Source organism: Corvus brachyrhynchos, unplaced genomic scaffold (genome assembly GCF_000691975.1).
Source record: "Corvus brachyrhynchos isolate BGI_N302 unplaced genomic scaffold, ASM69197v1 scaffold1, whole genome shotgun sequence".
Lineage (NCBI taxonomy): Eukaryota > Metazoa > Chordata > Aves > Passeriformes > Corvidae > Corvus > Corvus brachyrhynchos.
In genome coordinates this window covers 4,694,092-4,717,586 of record NW_008237222.1, presented here as the reverse complement: position 1 = coordinate 4,717,586, position 23,495 = coordinate 4,694,092, and the positions used below count along the sequence as shown (strand labels likewise).

The 23,495-nt window shown below is 38.8% G+C and overlaps 1 protein-coding gene across 1 annotated transcript in view; it reads right to left on the bottom strand.

The window, feature by feature from the left end:
• Positions 1-23,495, bottom strand: part of SLC24A4 (solute carrier family 24 member 4) — a 99,563-nt gene that overhangs the window by 32,118 nt on the left and 43,950 nt on the right. Inside the window, 4 exon segments of the mRNA XM_008629716.2 lie at positions 2-29; positions 1,558-1,642; positions 3,544-3,618; positions 4,821-4,897. Coding sequence (XP_008627938.1) covers positions 2-29; positions 1,558-1,642; positions 3,544-3,618; positions 4,821-4,897 — 265 coding nt within the window.

Here is a 23,495-nt window from a genome sequence, read left to right as displayed (position 1 = left end):
TCCTGCCTCTCCATGAGTGATAAATACACCTGCAGAGGGAGCAAAACACACATAACTACCTTTGTCATTTAATTTTAAGTCACTCAGAACATGTACTACTTGTGAAGTAGAGACTGTTTCAAAGATTAACCAAAATATGTTTCATAATAAAGGCTCGCTTCTCTGTGTCATGATTTGCACTTTTAGTCTAGCTAGCAGCTCCCCAATTTTGGCTTAAAACCTCTATATACATATATACTTTTATAAAATGACTTCTTAACTAGTTAGTTCAACAGCAAGTTCTCTGTTTCACAGCTTGGTTGGTAGTTGTGCAATAATCCATTCAAACGAGTATAAAACATCTCCAGTCACATTAGAAGCATGGAATTTATTTAAAGCACAGAAATCTTTCTCCAAGGTGAGAAATCAAACAACTTTTGCTAAAGTTACTTGATTGCTAAAGGGAGCCTTAAAGGCTTACAGTCACTGCTTTTCAGGAAGTTGGATGTGAGGTTATGGTGCATTCCTTTGTATACTATTTCCCTAAAGTTTGTAAAAACCTCAGTCAGGATAAAGCCTACAAAGGCTTTACTAAAGATTTTTCAAATTTAAGCCATCATGCTGCTAGAAAGCTACAACCTAGTTGCATTACTGAAATTTGGTTAGACACATCCCACAACTGGAGTGCTGCTATCAAGGACTATGGACTGTTCAGAAAGGGCAGCTGAGGACAGAGCAGTGCGGGTGGTCTCCTTGAGGAAAGGCTGAGAGTTGTGTTTGTTCAGCCTGGAGAAGAGAAGGCTCTGAGGAGACCTTGTTACAGCCCTTCAATACTTAAAGGGATCTTACAGGAAAGGAGGACAAACTTTTTAGGATCCCTAGGACAAGGGGTAATGGTTTTAAACTAAAAGAGGGTAGATTTAGACTAGATAAAAGGAATAAATTTTTTACAATGAGAGTGGTGAAACACTGGCACAAAGATGACCCCACTACTGGAAACATTCAGGATTAGGTTGGATGGAGCTCTGAGCAACCTGATCTAGTTGGAAATGTTGCTGCTCTCTGCAGGGCAGCTGAACTAGATGTCCTTTAAAGGTGTCTTCCTCTAGATGGGGTCTCGTAAGAGTGGAGTAGAGGGGCAGAATCACCCCCCTCAAGCTACTGGCCACACTGCTTTTGGTGCAGCCCAGGACACAGTTGGTTTTCTGGGCTGCAAGTACACACTGGCTGTACATTGACAGATCATGATGAGCTTCTCATCATCCAACACCCCCCAAGTCTTTCTCCTCAGGGCTGCTCTTAATCTTTTTCCAAATATATCAAATTACGTCTCAGGGGACTTCAGTAAATCTCTTCTTTTGCTTCCTGTGTTCAGAATCAAACATTCCTCTCTGTGTTTTGAGAGGAGACTCACAGTTTTATGAGATATTTTGAGTAGTGAATTACACCATGAACCACAGACTAGCTGACAGCTGCAATTGCTGATTATAAATTGACAGGAGAATGGGTACCTGTGCTTGATCTGCTGCTGATTTTTCAGCAGCAGATCTCAAAAAAGCTTATGTGTGGGCTCCATACCTATAACAGATGCAAACAGCTCTGGGGTGGAGCTCCCTGCTGCCATGAATGTGGCTCCAGCAACATCTTCGCTCAAATGTAGTTTCTAGAAGAAAACAATTGGTAATTTCAGCACTGATACTGTATCTACATTGTGGAGTTTTATAGTTACGTATGTAAATGAATAGTCAATTGTGGCTTACATGGAGCTGATTACAGAAAAGTATCTCTACACATTCAGAAAGATTGTAAACATCTCAAATTGTTTTCATTAATTTACCTTTGGAACTCTAAACACAATCATTAAATTCCCCAACTCTCAGGGCTTCTAAAATTTGAAAATAAAAATCCGTAACAGAAAAATATAACCTTTGTGAATAAATCCTACAAACAGCAGGCTTGATTCTGGCTTCACTTTTCAACTCTGTTAATCAACAGTGAGTCCACTGACAAAGATAAAATTAGTCCAATTAGACACGGAGAGGCAGAGAGACACAGTATGGCAGAGAGATCTATTTTTATGACAGTGTCTCTTAAGCTCTAATAGGATATAGATAACTTAGAGTTATAGAGTTCTCAGACCAGCATAAACATGAGCAGGTCCACAAGTGGCACAAGCGTTGCATCAATTTAGCAGTCTGAAGATCTTTCCCTCAAACTATAAACACGGTTTTATGGAGCAGCTTTTTCCTTTTTGAGAGTCACTAGGCTCATCTTTAGTACATTATTTTTCTTTTGAGGACAGAAAAGTAACTAGTGACAAAAGGAGAAGTAAAAAAATCCTGTATTTTTCAAGCAGTTTGCCTGAAAACATGTTAAGCTGATGACAATGGCATCCTACACATCTTGACAAAACATAAAACACAAACATCATCTATTACCAGTCATACTGCTGCAGGAGCTCAAACCTAAGTGTGCTATCTGAACTCTTCTTAGCTGTTTAAATGTTCAGCAGAACATGAGACAAGACGTAAAGGTTTTATGAAGGATCAGTAACCAGTAATTGGTACAACCAACTGGTATGACTTAAATATGGTGTCTAAGGTGCATGCTGAATACAGAACACCTGGAAAGGGAAAGAAAAGATCCCAACTGAGTATTTTACTACTATTGATCACCTCTGTTATTTTTCTATTTGTTCTTCTACTGATAAGTGTAAGTTTGTACCTCATAGTAACATCAAGGACCAACGTAGTATGTTTAGTCATAGGAAAACAGACTTTTTAATTAGCTACAAAACCCCCCAGGAGTTTTTCAGAAAATGATCACTCTTATTTTTGTTTAAAAGCAAAAAGGAGGTGAGATTTTCATTTAGAAAGGAGTTAAAATCTACATTTGTATTATGTACTCATTTTGTTCACTACTAAACACAACATTTACATGCCATGTATAAATTCTAACCTGTCGCAATCAACTCAGAATCCTACACGTAATTTTGCCAAGTCTTTTCAAAAATTATGTAAAGGCATTACGTTTTTGTTTTGGGTTTTGGGTTTTTTGCATTTAAAGTAAGTATTCTCATGCCATATCCAAGGTGCATACTTTTCTCATGCATTTTCCCTTTTCTCCACTTTATGGTAGGACCACATATACTTCCTCTCTCCTTGCTGATACAGTGGTAGATGTGCAATAAGATTTGCATAGCCAACACATTCCTTTTTCTATCTACGATATCTTTTCAGAAGTTACTTTTAAAAAAAGGAGTACAATAATAAACCCAATTCATCCATAACCCATACTTCTCCTAGTTACATGCTTCAGGTATTTAAGAGTAGGCTTTGCCATCCGATCTCATTAAATATTTGATTTTTTTCTGGTTGAGTGTGGCCAGAGGAACAAGTATGCACAGACCACTGGTTCATTTTTTGATGGAAGCTCAAATCATTTGAAAAGGATCAATGCCAAAAAGTTGACAGGAATGTCACAACGATGACACAAAATTTTTGGTTCTCTAAATAATATTCTCTAAATAAATTTCTAAAAGAGTAATGAGGTTCTTTAACATACCTCACAAATTTTCTCCAAGGATGGAACAAAGAAGTCATCACATACTATGGCCAAAGCATAGAACATATATAGAGCCTATAAAGAAAACAAATTCAGGGATACTTCAGATTTTTCCTGTACGTGAAAAGAGGAAAAAAGGCAATGCTACCTTTATTCAAATTAGCAGAAATATACAGCTTCAATTTTTATTCTATTCCAAATAAAAATCTCCCTGTTGATAAATTTATGACGTAAAACCAGATTCTTGAATTAAGATCTCATTTAGAACAAGAATGTTTGTCAGACCCTAAAATATGAAAGGTACCATACTTTGACAGAACAGGATGCCACAATAGATTTCATAAAACAAAAAGTAACGGGTAAAGCTTACAAAGTTATGTAGCCATGCTCTATATTTTTAACTAACTATCAGACCAAGTAATTAAACAGAAAGTAAAACCAGGCTGATTAACAATATTCAGGAAACAATTACACCTGGAAATAAGTGGACCCTGGCCATGGATCACTACACCAAAAACTCATAGGAATTATCCTTTTTCCCTGCATACATGTGGTTCTCCCACTGTCTTACGCAGCTTTATGTGCTGTGCCCATGCAGTGGGCCTAATCCTGCTGTTGTCCATCAAACACAGCTCTTTCTTACTTTACCCTCCCTGAGTTGGAAATGATAACCAGGAGCCTGCAGGCCTCACTTGCTTTGTTTTTACTACAATAGAAAATAAAACTCCACAAGGTATTTTCCACATTCTTCAGGGTTGGTTTGGGTTTTTTTAAAATTACAATTGCATCTACTGCATAGAGGCACAAAAGAAGAGAAAGAGACTCGAGAAACTTCCACATCATGCTCGATGTCATCAACAAAGGAATCCCACACTCTGTTTACACAACATGAAATACAAGTCATGTGATCCATTCTGCCAGGATTTATCTCCAAGGGGATGAATGAATAGGCACTGCATTCAGACTTGCATCATTTTCTTGAATCATAGTGTAATAGAATCACTTAGGTTGGAAAAGATCCTTAAGATCATCAAGTCCAACCCTTAATCTGACAGTATCAAGTCCACCACTATACCACGTCCCCAAGGTGTTACCTTTTAAGAATTTGTACTCATATAGACATATTAGAAATACTCAAATCAAAGTATTAAGAACTTGTTGATACATACAGAACTCTGCTTAGTAAGGTCACTATAATGATTAGTATCTTATTAAAAAAAAGAGAGTAAGTAACATAAAAGGAAAACAAAAATGAAGCACAGTAGAGGAAAACTTACAGCAATGATATGAAGCAGAATTCCTCCTTGCTGACGTTCTTTATTTGTAAATAAATCTTCAGGAAACTCATTAATGGCTGAAAGAAAATTATATATATATTTTTTTTAAAAATGTACAGCGTGTATAAGTGGAAGAATGAAAAATAAGGATGCATCTGTAGAAACATGACCAAACAAAAAGTGTCTCTTCTGATGTATTACATTACAGCTTGCCACTTCAGAATTTCTTTACTGCTCTGTAGTTTTGAGACACTATGTAATCACAGTTGACATTCTTACTCTTACAGGAACACAGTACAGACTACTGGTCAAGATGCAGCAATCTGCAACGCTTCAATCTATTTAATATGTTTTATAAACGTTTTAAGATGCCAACAGAAGCATATACGCATGTAACAGTCAAGGAGGTTTCTTGTAGCAATACACTGCTATATATAGTAATATCTAGTATAGTAAAATACCATTCCCCCCTCCATGTAATATCATTCCCTCCATGAGAGCAGAATACTCTTCTGGAGTAAGACTGAAATACCATCAGCTTTAAAACCTTCTTGTCAAATTCATTAACTGACAAAAGGAAAATTTTTCAGAGAAGTTATTCTCCACCACATGAAATAATGTATGGTAAAAAATTAGTAAGCATACAAAGCATGTGTTTTTTTAATAAATTCTGCCTATTAAAAACTAGTATTAACCAAAGTGATTAGTAACTAAAAAAGCAATAAGGAAACTTCTCCTGTGGGAGAAAAGACCCAGATCTCCAGGTGCTGGCACCTTACACAATATGGTTGCTTTTACATCACTGCCTAAAATACCATGCCCACATGGATGTATTCAGGACACACACACGACTTTTCTCATTCCAACCCCCATTTTGTCCTCTGTCTCCTCCATTCAAGCTGTGGCTGTGAGAATACTCATAGGAAAGGAAAGAACAGAGCCCTGGCCCGAGTCTCTAACAATGATAACAAGACCCTGCATGAGGTTGATCTTTACACATAATCGGATGCAAAGACATGCAGCTCCCATCACAGGTGTTTGTGCCAGAAGTGCCATCCCCTTACTGCCACCATACAGCACAAGGAATATATCCCTGTCCCCTAACTTGGCAAAATGGATTGGTCATCTGGGAAGCTATTACCTACCCAGTAATCTCACTTGACTGTATAGTATTTCACAGTACAATGCTAAAAAAGATTAAGTTAGTATCAACTGAGGTTTCAAGAAGCATGAATAAAAATCACCATTTTTCTAATCTTTCTAAGGTGACTTTACTTATCTGAAGTTAATACCAAACAGGAAATCAGAAGTCCCAAGGACATCAAGGGTAAGAACCAGAAAATAAAAATGAGCCTAGGCATCTGGTCACAAAACAAAAGCAAAGCAGCTTTACTGCAAACTGCCCTGCTTCATAGACAGTGGTAACAGTATATTCTGGTGATAATAGTATTAGTAATAAGTAACTACCTGCAATAAATACCTGCTTGTCTCACAGAGGTAGTATTACATGAATTAACATGAAGACAGCTTTTCTCAAAGATAATGCTCCTCTCTACAAAGAACTCACGGTGTGTAGCTGTTCTCACAAGGAGACAATTCAAGATCTTCTTTAAAAGTCAGGGAAATTAACCAAAGCTCTGGAGCTTGGTAGGCAAGATTTCCTCCTTAATGAAATGGCCACCTACCAGTGAGTTCCAAGGTACAGTATGGAGTTTTACAGTATAAACATTTGCTGTCTTTATGGCTTTATTATCCAAATAACCATAGGTTTGGTCTAACTCTCATCTATAAATTCTGTATACCTTATCTACATGCACTGTTCTTTATTTACTAGCTATATCATGGCTTTAGTATTTTAAACTATTTGTTTTCCTTACCTACTGCTGTGATAACCTGGTTTCTCAGAAAAAAAGCTGTTTGGATTCCCTTGGGTCCTATCTTAGGCCTGGGGATTCAACAAGATGTAACTGAAGGGAGCAGTGGCATTCCCTCGTCCGTATAAGCTGACAGAGGGAATATGACATTATCAGAGTTTGAGAGAGCAGTCTGCCCTCATGGTACAATCTGATGTGTGTGCACAGCAAGGCACTGCTCTGCCTCACACAGAGATATTTTCTTGTGTAGGGGAGAGGGAGTTATCTGGCTGTCTGAGTGGGAGCTACATCTCCTTGGTTTCTACTGAAAAGAGACAGAACAGATGGGAGAAGGAGATTAAACGAAAAGCAGTACATCTAATGGGGCTAACCTTTGCCAAAAAAAGGAGGGGAACATACACCCATCATCTTAAAACCAGATAGAAATACAGAAATATTTATCCTGCTGGTACCGTTGCAAACTCACGGCTCCTGCAGCTCATCTTATCCAGCACAGATCTCAGGAGGAAGAGAGGGCACCAAGAAAGGCAAGCCTATACTGAAATTGCCATCATTCTGTAGCTTGTTCCCTCTCTCCAATCATTAAACGAGTGGGGAAACAAAAGCAGCTTAATCCAGTTATGACTTGGAGGGGACATCACCACCTTTTTCTCTGACTCATGGAGATAAAAAAATCCTTCATTCTGGCATGACAGAAAGGATGATTCACCTTTGATAAAAAGCTCTGGCTGAGCTGCCTGTGGCTAAAGAGCTATACAAGGCTTGCAAACAGCATGCCTCAGAACAGAATATAAGAGCAGCTGCACAGCACAAGCCGCCTACATGGCTCTGGAGCAAAGACCTGGCACGAAGCAGCTGGGGCAACCCCGGCATGCCGGTGACACCTGCCCTGACTTAGGCTGTTAGCAGATTAATTCTGGGTACCGTGGGAGCATTGTTTCCACATGCCTTACCCATGCTCTGACAGGCAGACTGCCAATGAAGTTGAGTTTCAGAATCCCCTAAGCCTGACAATCATCTCAACAACCACGTGGATCTGTGGTTTTATAACCTGCCTTGACATGTGATTTCTTCACCTTATTAGCAGTTGATTTACTCACAACAAACACACCAACTCTTAACACCTGCTAAGCGTTCAAGCCCGCTACAACTCTTAATGTTGCTCCTCACAAGGAAAATGGATCTGTAGATTTTTGAAGGCTGTGTCCGATCAGCTCTGCCTTTGCAGGAAGAGGGTTAGGTACAAGATGTACACAAAAGCTCACCACCCCCTTTAATGCCTACATCTTGCTCCTCTTGTCCCGTCAGGACACATTACAGCTACAGATTGCAATGCCTACCCCTTCACCCCGGCATTTAGGGATTGCTGATCATCAGACTCACCCTGAGAAGAGCTGTAAGGGGATGAAGGATAGACAGAAGACAGAATTACATACTTCCCCTTTAACCCCTTCAATAATCATATTCACAAGCCAGCTTGAATATTTCAAGTTTGTGTCATCTGTTTAAGCACTGCAAACAGCTTTAGGCACCTCTGCACGTAAGTGTATTTCTGCTTATGTACAATTCCCTTTCCACATTCCAGATCTTCATCTTCCCCAGGCCAGCGGTTGTGTTCATACACATGCAATTGTGCCTCAGTGACAGGAAACAAACTCATCACTGTGTGCAGGAGTGAGCTTCTTTGTACCTGTCAAGCAAATGCATGCATCATTACCTGGTGTCAGCAGCAAAATGTCAACAGTTTTTGACAGGAGTTGAACTTGCAGCAGACTTCATGGTACTTCAAACTGCACTAATTTATAATTCTGTACTAATCTGTTAGATTTGTTTGAAAGCCAAAAAATCATCACTCCTTCCAACAACATCGCCCTGAATGCAGGGGTCCTATATCAGCTGAGTCGCAATAAATAGGATAAGCATGTCTTAGAACTACTCTTGCTTTTAAAACATTTGTGATTTTAGCCCGTACTGCTCTTCAAAATCAGTGCAGTTGGAAGATCCTTACAGAAAGATGGTTAGCAACTTGGAAAGCATCCTCCCATATTGGCTGTACCATGAATGTCAAAAGGGTCGGTCCCCTGTCTTGTTTCACCCATTAGCTCGGGTGCAAGTGGTACAGTCTCAGAAGGACAGTGCTGACCTCAGAACATGTAGGTAATAGTCTCAGGGAATGACATAATACACTCATCTGATCCTCTTGCACAACCTGTGCACTGACAATATTGTGATGCTAACTGTGTACTTGAGAAAAGAAAAGCAGGTAGCTTTTGCTCATAGAAAAGTATGGACTTTAGTTACGTAATGTAGTGTCAATACTGGAAACAAAGTCAAACCCAAAGATCTTACCATCACAGTGAAACTAGTTTACTCAAATATAAAACGTGTCATATGATATACTTTTTAATAATACTTCCCAAATTAGATATAATGGATTTGAATAGTCATTAGAAAATCACAAATGTTCCAGGGTACATTAAAGGTATATTTTCTAAAGAATTACAGGAAGCCTAAAAAAAATGAAAAACATAAACATAAATCTCAAATTTTAAAAGAACTCTTCATAAAATCACAAGGTAGTATGCCCTTAACTAAATTGTCAGTGAAGAAAAATGGTACACTGGGCAAGTGCATCTAAACATGAAAGCAGGTAACATATAAATCTTACGAGGACCAAAGAAGAAATAAAGAACAGTTCACTGATAATGTTGGATGCCATCTGGAAAAAAATTAGAATTACCGAGCTTTAAGCTCCCATTCCCATTAGACAGCTGTTTCCAGTTTTCTGTAGCAGGATGACTTGTGGGTTTTCCCCCAAATGCTCAGTTCAGCTTCTGCTGGATAATAACCCATGCAGCAGTCTTACAGCAAATCAGGAATGGGTTATTCAAAGAAATACATGTTTATTTGAAAAATTCTACAAGGATGCTTCTGTAGACATAATTCTTTAGTAAACTCGTCTCATGGATTATACTACCTGGGCAACAATAAGGCATCCAAATGAAGTGCAAAGAAATTATCTGAAACACCACCCAACTTCTTCAAGAGGCATTTGTGCATCCATGTAAAACTACATGATGCCAAAGATCAAGCTTTCTATTTGCAGGAAAAGTACCATCTGGCAGGAGGCACACTAAGCATCCTCCTCCATACCCCTCACCTCATAAACAGTAGAATTATGAGAAAATTTTATCTCTCTGGTATATTAATTCAATCTGCATTGCTCAATCAAAAGAGGACTCCCAAGTGTGACTATATGTGCAACGGTAAAGTGGCAGCTTATGAAGCAAATAACTGACTCAACTCCCAACCATTAAATCCATTTAATACATGATTGTAAAGAATGGTATATTTATGGTATATATATATTACTCTCTTTCCATCAGTATGAAGTTATGAAAATATCTGTACAAGACTGGATTAGCTACAATAGAAAGTAGAATTAAGACCTTATTAAATCCTGGACTTACACTGAGTTTCTTTTCTCTTTTATAAAAAAAGAAAAGTATTTGTACTCATTAAGTCAATGTCAAATAATGAAAAAACACATTAAGAATTATCTGTCAACCAAAAAATTGAAAGGCACAATGAAATCCCAGTTCCTGATCCAGGGAGTCAGTGATGACACAAGGATACACAAGTAGTGCAACATGAAGATGCATCAGCAAATCAGAGAGCAGCATTTCATGTATTAGCTTTGTGTTGTTTTAATGTCCTCAAAATAACTCTAAAAGGTTCCCAAGGTTTGGGATCATGTTTTGTTTGGTTTTTTCTCCCTGGCCTCCAAGACCATTCATACAACTTCTGAACTCTTCTGGGATCTTCTCTTATTATGACACTTGTTTTCCCGACAAAACATGTATGTATCCTTCAAAACCCCACCTATGGACACCAACCCTTTTATTTTACACCTCAGATTCCTAAACCAGGGTACTAAAATTAATTTTCACCTTCTCCCCTTTTTTACTTACTGACTCATACTGCCTCAGCTCTGTTTACACTACTCTGAGCCAAGGCTGGCAAAGCAGTTCAAACACTGGCAGGGTCCAGCACTGGTGCAACTTTTTCAGATACAACATGTCATTTCCCAGCTCTGGGGGAATAATTCTGGTTCTCAGAACTGAATAAGCCCTGTGGAATAATGTGAACAGGTTTAAATTTTACTACCTCTTGACTGTTCTATGAATTAACTACACACATCAGTTACCAGTAAAAAATTGTGTCTTCTACATGGAATTTGCCTCTGGTTTCCCATTCTGAGCTTCATACATTTTATGTCCCCTCTCCACCTTCCTCTCATTTTTTTCTTCCTGAAAGTCACTGGTTTCTATGGTCTACAGCATCTTCTTTCATATGAGGGAGAGAGCTCTCTGGCTCTGCTGGGTTTTTGACTCAGATTGGCTGTGTTCTTTTTAAATACAGGTAAAAAGTGATGTCCCTGGCAAGATCACCTTTTGGAAAAAGGATAATGACTGGATTAACAATCAATACTGTGACTCACATAAAAAGGACAGTTATTAAAAGGTCAGGCAACTTTTCATCCCTACAGAAAAGAATCATTCCTTGTGTTTTTCACAGGTAAGCCTTCCAGCTGCAAACAAGCTGGAGAATCAAACATCACACTATGAGGTCTTGGTATTATCAGCTCAAGCTCAATTAAGGTCTTGTTTTGAATTTTCTTTTACTCCCAGTCAGATTCAAAAATCTCTTCCAGAACTAAAGGATGGAAAGTATTTATGCTAATTGTTCAGCCTCATCACTTATAAACTCAATTTGTTCACCTCACAATAACGCCAAGAAGAAGCTGCTTTGTCTGACATGTCAATAGCATCTTCAAGGGGATTTCACTACAGATCTATTCATAGACTGTATTGCCAGGGGGAAAATGACAACCTGGTTTCTGTAACAATAGGCTTTGAAAATCAACCAGACAAGTCGTAGCACTTCACTGAAAAGATTACAAAAAGTGTAACATAACTTTAAGACACTGCGGACTAGTGACCCCCTTTGAAACGACCCACTCCATTTGGCACAGAATGACACTTTTACACATACTGGGTATTAACTCGCCAATTTTGTTACTGAGTATGCTCTTACATATACTGTTGCATTATGCCTAATAAATAGCTTGGCAATCAGAGTAGGCCACTATCTCTTCCCTTGGTTCACAAAAAATTACTCTCTCAGCAGTGTACAAGGAACAACCACCAGAGAAGCTGCCCTTGACAGATTTCCCCACACTACAGAATTTCATAGCAGGAAGAAAATCTTCCCTGTGCTGCTTGAAAATGCAAGCAAGAGGGATCAGTTAAGTGAATTTGGTTCAAGGTAGAAATCTTCTTCTCTGAACATCTGAAGACCTCATTTGGCAGAGGGATGCATTATTAGTGCATTCCAACATTACTCCATTGATGCCACGTGAACAATGGGATCAAAACTGCCCTTCAAAAAGTAAAAGCTGGCTACCATTTCAGAGCTAGTAAGAAGGACGATTGCATCTATGAACAGATATAAATGAAGTGACAGGAAATAACATCTTTCCTCATAAAATATCACGGAACCTTTTCCATTAACATCTCTGCTTGCAAAATGACTACAAAAGTACTCTTCTGTACAACTGAGCTCCTTCTGCCTGTCTTTCTTCAGGGTGGTTACTACCTCCTTACACACGTTGGAGACAGACCTCAAATAACACAGAATATGAGGCTATTTCCTGCCTGGTACACCCTCAGTAGAAGTGACAACCACATTCAAATGGCAAAATGACTGGCAAAATTGACTTGATCCAAGCCAGACCACAGATTAAGCTTGAACAGCTGGTAGCCAGAAAAGCTACCAGGTTACTTGAAAACTGAACAGATCACATGCAGAAAGCACTAAGAAGAAAGAAATAAGCAACCACAAGAGCTGCCACAGCAGCTATCATTCAGAACAGAAGTGCATGTTAAACATAACTGTGCTATTGTGCCTTCAGTACAGTTAATGCATAATAATAGGCTTTTGAATCCCTTCTACTTCAGTAAAAGCTTCAGCATGGCTCATTTAAAAGCAGCTGTATTGGCACACACCATTCTTTTTTCCCAAATGCATGGATAAGGAGAGGAAACTTAATATTTAAAATATACCCCATCCAAATAGGGATTTTAACCCTCCAGTAAAACTGTTACATTCTCCAAGTTGAAATAGCACAGAAACTATACCAGGCTAAGATTAAGTCAAACAAACTGTTTTTCTAGAAACAAATGGGCATGAGATAGCAGAGCAACAGCAGACTTCAAGTCATATTAAGACCAGAGAAAGGCATAAAATGAAGTTGGGCATGGCTTCATTTCCTTACTTAGCAGCTTCTCTTTCTAGATATAGAAGGAAAATTATGGAAGGCAGTTGTAAAAAGACCTACTCAAACATTTATTCCACCCATGCCAACTTAGGATTGTTTCCAACAGTGAGTTTTCCTGTGCTTTGTCCAAAAAGCTCCTTTAACCAAGACAAACAGGTGAAATTCAAAGATGCTGCGATAAGGCAGAGGCCTTAAGGCCTCTTTGGTGACCTTTCTGAGGCCAGAATACCCAAGAGAGTTCAGTATAAGCAAGCCAAAATTTTCAAGGAACTCAGACGTCCTACCCAGCCCTTATAAAAATCAGGCTGTTGATGCCACAAGCTGCAATCTGCCAGTTAATTCTCTGAATTTTGTTTTTATTTTGGAAGGAAGTTGAATTTTGAAAAATTAATTCAAGTTGCACCTACTAAGCTCTCAAAAAAACCCCCTCCAACAGTGTTAAAAACCTCTGGATGAAGTCAGGCTTTGAAGTCAACCATTTAGTATAATTTTTGGTTCCATGTACCCCCTTGGTGCTTTCAAAGACTCATTTTCATATGGAAATCAGAAGCACAACAGTTTTTCCGTGTGAGCCATGCTCAAGTGGAATAGCCAACTCTCATTACTTCTCTGTAAAACATGTAATATTCGTTTTTTTACTTTTTCTGAAACCATGGTCCTGAAATCATGCAATTATGTAAGAACATCCGCTTTCACTTAAAACAAAAAAATCTGCCTCAAGCCTTTGTGTTTGTAGAAGAGGGCCTGAGCCCAAAAATCTAAAAATTTACAAAACCCAGAAGACAAACAGAAAAGAGACCTGGACTTGTTTATCTTTTAAACGAACATCACAGTTTTGCAGGGCTAGGTTTACACTTTGTGAGCACACAGGATTACGAGCATCACTCCTCAGTTCATATGCTTTATCTCCAAGTCACAAATACATGAACGTTCCAGCATGTGGTTTCTGTTCAAGAATATAAAATGATGTCAACATGTTTCTTATGCCACAGACTAACATCTCCTTCACCTTTTCCACATTAGTAATCCCATCTAAGGTAACTGAGACTTAAATCTCCAGCTCCTATTTCATGATTCCTTTACTACACAAATATTTTTTCAAATGGCAGATTTGCACTGTCCTCCCCAGACAACATCCCTTGGAGCATTTTCTCATTAGTCTAGAAACTCAGTAAGAAGCTGTAAACAGTACTGCAGTACTTCATGAACAATCTCTTTTAGGTTCTAGCCTCTACTACATACTTCAACAGCCTCACATTTGATATGAAATCTAGTAAGTAAAAACCAGCTTTCTTACAACATCTGCAGACTTACACATATTAAGCAGCACTGGAGATTTGAGGGAGGGAAACTGATTTATCTCCTAAATGCATAGTAATTATTCCAGAATAAAAGTGATCTTGATGTAGAATAGAGGCAAACAGCAACAGAGTCCACTGTTGGAAAGTAGTAAGATAAACATGACAATAATTTCACGATCCAAAATTACAGTCCTTCTCATGCTGTGTTCTAGCACATGGAATCCTATTCCATGACTATTTAGTATCTGTAAATAAATGTTGCAATGAAGCTCATACCAATTCACAGAAAGAAGAGACAAACTCTACTTAGAGCAATGGTACACAAAGCGGAGTACAAGGCCAAAAGCCACTGAAGTGAAATGAGCAGAAGGAAAGAAATAAGGGGAAAAAAGGTACATCGATTTAGTAATGTCACAGCCCAATCATGGGCCCAACCATCCATACAGGTTTTTTTTAGACTTTAGAAGTTAAGCGTAGAAGAAAGTACAGTTTAACACAACACATGTCTCCCTTTAATCCAGCTAAGTCAGACACCATTAATAGGGGAAGTACTGTCACACAAGCTTCAGCTCATATGGCACAAGCCCAGCTGGAAGCCTGGATATATAGGTCATAGTTGGAGCTTCAGCTTCACTGCTGCTGGTACTACAAATAGCTCACTTAAACTCAGGTATTTCTCCATTACTGCAAAAATTCTCAAGCTGCAAGTTTGGAGTGTTGCTTTGTAAAACCATGCATCCCAATCCTGTCACAATCCTGTGTGCATGTACTGTCTGAAACCAAGTCAGAGGGCAGCGCTTCTCATGCCAAAGTAGCCATCAATAGTGCAAACTATTTAAAGAGTGCCAGCAGATTTTAATTTCTTTCCAAACTTCACTGCCTGACAAGCAAATTATTGAGTTCTCTCCAGCTTATTCTGCAACGGTTTACTACTCAGTATGCACACAGACTATGAGGTAACATTCAGCAGAAAATCCCAAAAATCAAAAATATATTTGTACCTGATGGACGCTTGCAAAAGGCTTAACAGGCACCAAACTATATTGTCCGGCCTTGAGAAGCAAGAAAGGTACATTTACCTGGACCATCAGAAAGGCACCACGGGAAACAATCACTGTCTATAAATATCACTGAGGTAACTATAAAATACAGAGAATTATGGAGTCTCAGAACACGGCAGGAAAAGAATCAGCATCTGAAAGCTAAGGAAGGAGGAAAAAAATCAGTTAAGTATATGCACTAAATTCTCAACAAGAGGAGAAAATGACATACTCATCTAATCATACCCAACAGTAGCACATATTTAGGCCACATATTATAAAGCACTTTCTGAGACCATACACATCAAATTTTAAAAATCTCACAATAACATCCAAAATTTTCTTAAGAAACATCACACCAAGATGGTGCCCACAAAATACATGTAGATATAGCTCATTCAAAGGATGTTTTTGAGTCTGGTCTCAATGAGGTGAGACTCCAGTATTACCCACATCACACTCTGCAGTGCCATTCAATGAACCTAAACACACAGCTGCAAAACATACAGAGTGCTTTCACTTCGGCCCATATAGGAACAACACTGCATTACTCTTCTTAAAATAAGCTTGTATTAAAATAAACTTGTATCATCTTCATCTCATTACATCAGGTAGTTCAGAAACTGATTTTGCTCTCTTAGTACTAGTTTAGATGAAGAGGCAATTCCAACTTTCTAACATATATTAGAAATACACAGAACATACATATATATTCTGTTCATATTCTCTCTATATGTATTTATTTAGATTTTCCTCAGACAGGTGAAAAAAAACCAACGTGCACAAATAAGGTGGTTCCTTGTACTCCTGCTGTGCACCAGAAAGCAGAGACAGTCATAACAAGAAATCTGATAGAATATGACTGCAGAAGCAGAAGGTGGCTGAAAGAGTGGTCAGAAAATGAAAAAATGTGGACTAGGACAGTGAGTACTTAAGACAGCAGAGCCTCACCACAAACTTCATCTGCTTTCACCTGATGTAAGAAAAACAGAGCCTTAAACTGCTGATCTGATCAACCATATCTCATCTGCCCAGAGAGCCAGACCTAACATTTCAAAACTTCTTTATATGCCCATTTTGGATTACTAAATCACTAACTTAATAGTGTCACTGTGCCAATCTCTTTCACAGTCAGAGGGAAAATGTATGAAAGTGCCTCATACTCTTTCTAACTCCCTTCACCAGCCTGGCGCAATGTAGCTGATGAATACAGGAAGCCAACTGACCTGTTTGTGTATTTCAATTTACCTAGAATCAAGGACTTGTAAACACCAAAGGACACTACCAGACAAGTACCATTTTCTTTCTTCTGTGAAAATGCTTCTTCTGGTACTTGGCAAACAACAAATACTGTGCATAAAATCTTGTACCTGGTCTGTGAAACAGTAAGGCCTGATAAACCTTTCTTGCTTAATAATGGATTATGTCTTTTAAAATCCTTAACTTGAGCATGGCAGTGCTTTGATTCCAGCTGGCTAGCCTGTCAGAAAGCACTAGTTACTGCTTACTTCAGCACCTCTCATCAGCAACTAATACAATCACTGCAGTCATTCAATCACTGTGTGAAGCTCATGCGTTATTTTCCAGCGCAGTTGCTCTCGTCGATGTTAAACTAATGCAAGATAGATCATTCAAATTAATTTTGCAGTGAAGACACAAGCTGAATGATAGAACATGATTTCCCCAACTGCATGGTCTAATTAATGCCACAGTTGGGAATGATATGTACCAGTTTGATTTCCAGCAGTTGTTCCATCCACTAGACAAACCCCTTCTCATTCTTACAGTGAAAGCATATATTGTGGTTTAGTACAAGACTGGGCAGTTAACCAAGTAACAGCTTGTTTTTATCAGTTTGGTTTTTTTTTCCTAAATTTAACAGTTGGGAGATTTTGAAATGTGCCTGCAGATGAATCAACAGCTTAAATGGTTCACTGAGCAAAATAATTGTATGGATTTTTTTTGGTCAACATGGGGATTTTAACATATTTACACTTTGCAGACATAAATTAAGAGTAAAACTCATTTTAATTTCCATTCCCTTTAACTCTCATTTCTTAACCACATTTTTGCTGAAAAGCTAATACTGAAATTAAGAAGCATAGCTCTAAAGAAGTTAATGGAGCTCTGCTGATTTACATCAGTTTGAGATTCCAGCCCACATATTTTGCTTTAATTAGAAAGGTTCAGAGGCATAAACAGTGCAAACATTTTAAGTGCATAATGTTGCTCTGAAGTTTGAGTTTAGAACTAGACAAAAGAATTCTGAAGTAGAAAAACTGTTTGGATGATATATTTCAAAAAAGATAGAAAAGGTTTTCATGGTGTTTCATAACAATTACATGGCACAAATCAAGGACCTAGATTCCATAATGGGCTGAGTGCTCCATCCGAGTAAGGTCATCAGCACAAATCCAGCCCACCAGTTACAGAAGTTCCCATTAACATTGTCTCATTTCAATTACCCAACTTCTTTTTAGAGTCAGACACCTATTTAACTACTCTGATAAAGTTCCTGTGATAATCTTATCAAAAATAAAGCCGCCAAGCAAAGACATATTTGCCTTTGCAGTTATTTCACTGAAGAGAGTTCCAGCTGTAACTAAACAGTAAAACTACATTCTGTTAGACTACAGCACTATTTACGCTGAGAAATAATTATACTTGTCTATTATACCAATTATATATTACATATACAACAATAGTAGGCAAAACAAAATTCTACTTACTGAGAAACGTATGTTGACAATTTAGCCATTGTACTCAATGGCACTGGTGTCCTTTTTCCAATGGATTCACACTATTAACAGTTCATGCAGCTACAACACCAGCACAGACTGTAGAATAAAGCTGAGCTAGTACACAGGCCATGCTGTTCAAAGCCATAATGTAAGGCTTTCTACACAACTGATGGGGAAAAGCAGAGACATCAATGTCAACTGGGCTCCTTATTCCAGCCTTTAACCTAGACATCGTGGGCACTGTGCTCTGCTACCTGCATGGTGAAGGAGTGGCAGCCCTGGAACGCTCTGAATTACTCAGTCATTCTAATAAAATGTGATGTCCACCCACAGCAAATGTCTCATAGAAAGCAACTCTAATATGAGCCTTTAAGGAAGCATAAGGATATAAGCAGAAGGATAACGCCTGAGGTATTAGAGAATTCCAGCCATATACAGTAACATACAGTGACAGCAGCCCAGAATTCCAGCCATATACAGTAACATACAGTGACAGCAGCCCAAGCTAAGCCTAACCCTTTTTACTCAAGGGATGCTGTGGCACTTAGGAATGTGATTGCCAGACTGAACTACACTCCATTATTTGTGGAAGTATTTGGAGCACAGGAGATCATCAGAGGACTCAGATGCAAGCGGTGTTCCACACTGGAAGAGGCCTGGCCTGGTTTTTGGATGTGACACACCACACACAAGGCTGGGCTGTGAATGGTGAAAATGTAAGGAATGCCAGATTCTGACACATACAGTAATAACTGTAGACATTAACAAATACCAGCAATGTTAGTAATGACAGAAAAGGCTGCAGCCAAGGAAGAGTGATGGGGAGTCCACAGGGCTCCTCTGCCACCTCATCAAGCAGGAAGAAATTTGGTTGAAAATCTAGAGAAGGCACAGCTTCCAAGGAAAGGAGGATGGCACAGGTATACGAGCAGGCTGAGGCGGTGTCAGTGGCAGCTGGAAGAAGCTGAGGAGGGGGTGGCAATTGTCTAAAATTAACATGTAAAGAGGGAACACTGTACTATGAATACCTGACATGAACAATCAAAGATGAGTAGAACCTTTTCTTAACAATAAATGCAGCCACATAAAGGCATCGGAACATTGAATAACTTTCCAAATAAAGCACTGGTAAAGGTATTGACAGCAAGAGTGCTGTAGGAAAACTAGATACAGGACACAAAACAGTGTTAATGCCTATAGAAAAAAAAACAAACAAAACCACAGTCTTTACAAAGTCACAATTCTCCACACATTTGAAATGCAATCATGCATTTATTTTCCCACCAAAAAAACCCAACAAAACCCAACAAAAATCCAAAACAAACCAAAAACCTAAAAAAACACAAAAACCCAAACCAAAACAAACCACAACAAAAAGAAACAAAAAAATGCCCCAGCCCATCCCTTCTCCCCCCCCAAAAACAAAGAAACAAGCCCAAAAAAACACCCCACTGGCATAGCTCTGGGTTAAGGGATATAGACTGCAAGAGGGAAGTGTTTAGAGGAGATCCCAAAACCCAGTTTATATGCCTTTGGCTTAAATGTCAGCTGCACTTTAAGTAAGCCTTTAAATAGTACCATACTGACACGCTAGAGACATGAAAGTGAGATCACAGGCCTGCACATACTAATCAATAAAAAAAGTAGTAGCCTAATTTTGAAAAGAACATCCTACTGTTCAAGTCCAACAAAGCAGAGCTGCTAAACAGTTCACACAAAAGTCATCCCATCATTATGGAATGTTCTCCTTCTTAAGAAAAGCTGAAATAGTGGATTATCTTCACAGCATTCTTAAAATACATTATTCCAAATACACTATTTGTAAAACTTATGTAAACAGTAACACAACTGAGCACAATAGTTAATGTCATAAAACCAAAAAGAAATCATAGAGAACACTCAACAGGATTAAGAGATTATTGATAAAGTAATTGCTACAAGAGTAAAAGGTTTTAACAGAAAAAAAGCAGCACATAAGAACCACAGAATCACAGAATATTCTGAGCTGAAAGGGACCCACAAGGACCACCAAGTCCAACTCCTGGCCCTGCACAGGACCATACCCAAGAGTCATACCACGTCTGAGAGCACTGTCCGAACACTTCTTGGAACTCTGTCAGGCTTGGGGCTGTGACCATTTCCCTGGGGAGCCTGTTCCAGTGCCCAGCCACCCTCTGAGTGAAGATCATTTTTCTAATATCCAGCCTAAACCTCCCCTGACACAACTTCAGGCCATTCTCTCAGTCCTGTCACTGGTCGCAAGACTGAAGAGATCAGTGCCTGCCCCTCCTCTTCCCCTCACAGGAAGTTGTAACTGCAGTGAGGTCTCCCCTCAGTCTCCTATTTTCCAGACTGAACTGACCAAATGACCTCAGCTGCTCCTCATATGGCTTTCCCTCAAGGCCCTTCAATGTCCTTTTGGCCTCCTTTGAATGCTTTCTAATAGTTTAATGTCTTTCTTAAAATGTGGCACCCGAAACTGCCCCCAGCACTCTAGGTGAGGCCGTCCCAGAGCACAGCAGAGCAGGACAATCCCCTCCCTTGCCCAGCTGGTGATGCTGTGCCTGATGCCCTCCAGGACATGGTTGGCCCTCCTCACTCATGTTCAACTTGCCATCAACCCCCAGGTCCCTTTCCACAGTGTTTGCTCTCCAGCATCTTGTTCCTCTGTCCGTATGTACATTCCAGGGTTTTCGAGGAAGAAAAAATCAAAGACTTTTTATGAAGACACAAAGAGCTAAAAAAGAGAAGACTGAAACAAGTGCAGAACATACAGAGAGAAGTCTAGAAAATTAAATGAGGAGTGGGAAATTACACAAAACATGCACAGTAAGGAATAATTACTAAGATGCAAAATGCTGTTTTTGACTAAACATTCAGGGATGTGTTCAGGAGACACAAGGACATCCAGGAAGAAAAGCCTGAAGATCTGAGAACAGAAAAATATGTGAGAATCAGGCACAGATACACATACTTGAAAATTAACCATCAAAGAAGCGATGATTGAAACCAGCAGAGATGAAGATGTCATAAAGAAAGCAACAGAAGGAAGAAACATGAATTATGTCAAAAGAAAACTAAAAAGGAGGCCAAGTAAACTATGAGCAAAGCATAAGATATCCAACAGAGCGTGACACCAAAGAAGACAAGAGAAACGAATAAACAGAGTGACAATAGTATCAGCAGAAGTATACAGATAGATCAATAACTGTCCCAGTGGTCTCCCTAAGGACACAAAAAGAAATCCCAATTACCCCACATATTTCATTAGGAGTGAACCTATGGGAAACACAGATGTTAAAAACATTTTAACCAAAACACCAAAACTGTAACTCCCATCAAAGAACCCACAAAAATAACTAATGTGTAAAGAGCCTGATTGAACAGTAAAACTTGCAGTTCAAATCAGGTGATCAGAAAGACTTAAATAATTTGTAATAGTGATTTCTAAAACACAGTAAATTAAACCCAGCAGTACTTACTTACCCCCAATTATTTTCACAGCGGCTTTTCCCTGAAATATGACTGCACATTTTGGCCCAACTCATCATTTTTCTTTAGATTTTAAAATCTTTTCTCTGCCAAAATCTAAATTACTTGTTGGATGACTTTTGAACAGTATTAATTAATAAACTGTAACAGTTGGGCTACTATTCTGTCCTCAACTCAGGCAATACCCTGACATATAATCTTGAATAAACCATTTGGATTCAGATCATTCAGATCACCCATTTCCCATCTCACCATTTTGTCACTTTTGATAACTGAGATGCAAAGAGGTTTTACAACTGAAGACTTGGTAAATAATAGTGTCCACATTAAAGGACAAGCTATGAAAATACCCTTCTTGTTATCAAACGTAAACATGCCAGTAACAGTAAGGAATACACTTTCAAGACATCTACTGAGATGTAGGAGACTAGATCGTTTAGACATTTGTTAGTTGGACTTGCTATTACTTCGACTTTTGTGAAAGCTCAGTTAACACGATCAAACAGACGTGTGCTGGCTGTGTTTTTCTAGTTTTGATAAATGTGTCCATAATGCTTATGTGCATGTATTATTTAGGTGATTTTGATGAAAATATCTCAGACTTCAGTGGTACCAAACATAACAGTCTCAAGATTTTGCCTCTTAAACAGAAATTCAGGAAAGGAAAAAAATACTGTCTAACGTGAGAATATGCTGTGTAGAGTCACAAAATAGCCATTGTGATCTCAGAGAAAATATTATTAGACAGTGTTACATTTCATGCTTCGAAGGTTTAAACTCTATCAAGTCTGAGACTATCTGATCCTGTTAGCATCTGCCTTTCCACCAGCAAAAAGAATCACTGAATTGCAGAGGCAGAAACAATACTGCTTTTTATCAGGTGCGTTGAAGCAGACTGACTACACCAAGCAAAGAATGGAGTTGGATGAACTGGAAGCACCCTCTTCTACTTGGACTTCCCTGAATTGCACAACCAAGCAAAACAGGTAGCTCTGGTTTGAATCACCTGTACGACCACATACAAGTAATCCCCTACTTAACTTGGTATTAATATACCTTCCCTCTCCCATTCAACCATATAAATTACATAACCCTCCTGAAGAGTGTAAAATAACTTGCATTCTAGCTTTTATTAAAACATAAACAAGCAATATAATGGGGTGCCAGAGATTATTAGAAGACTGTGCTGAATGACACATACTTAAAAGCAACTCCAGACCAAAATGAGAAAGAAAGAACACATCATTAGGGGTAAGGTGAACAGTTTTAATGACTATCAAATATCACTTCCAAAGTCCTAATTATTAGAGATCTTGCAATTATATTTACAATGAAACAGACAATAAGCTCCATTTTACCTCCATTATAAAACTTCAGGGCTGGTGGTGTGTATTCTTGTTGTGCAGAAGATACTTTGAGTGTTTTAAGACCTGATTCTCCTATATGAGTGTTTGTTCCAGTTCTGCCCCAAAAACAAAGTCTAGATGACCCAAAACTTGACTTCCAGCCCTGTATTTCTGTGACTGGAGGTGCAGAAGGTTTATCTGGCTAATTTATTCAAATGCAGGTGCTCCAAACGAAGTCTGAGTATCATCACCATAGATGCCTATTTCTGGGTATTTGCTGACCATTTGCTGTCAATTCTTGAGCTCTCAGCTTCACATTTCCATCTTGTCACCCATGCTTACCTCAGCCTCCCACTCTCTTTACACCAAACTTGCTCCCAGCCCTTTGTTAATTGCACTTCTAATCCACAGCCTTTCTGTCTCTCCAGCACTCACAGGACCTTCTTTCATCTCAGTCACTTTCCTACATTTTATTTTAGACCCTAATCTTGGGAATCACCTTACAGTGTGGTTAAACTTGCTAGTTTAGACATTAAAACAC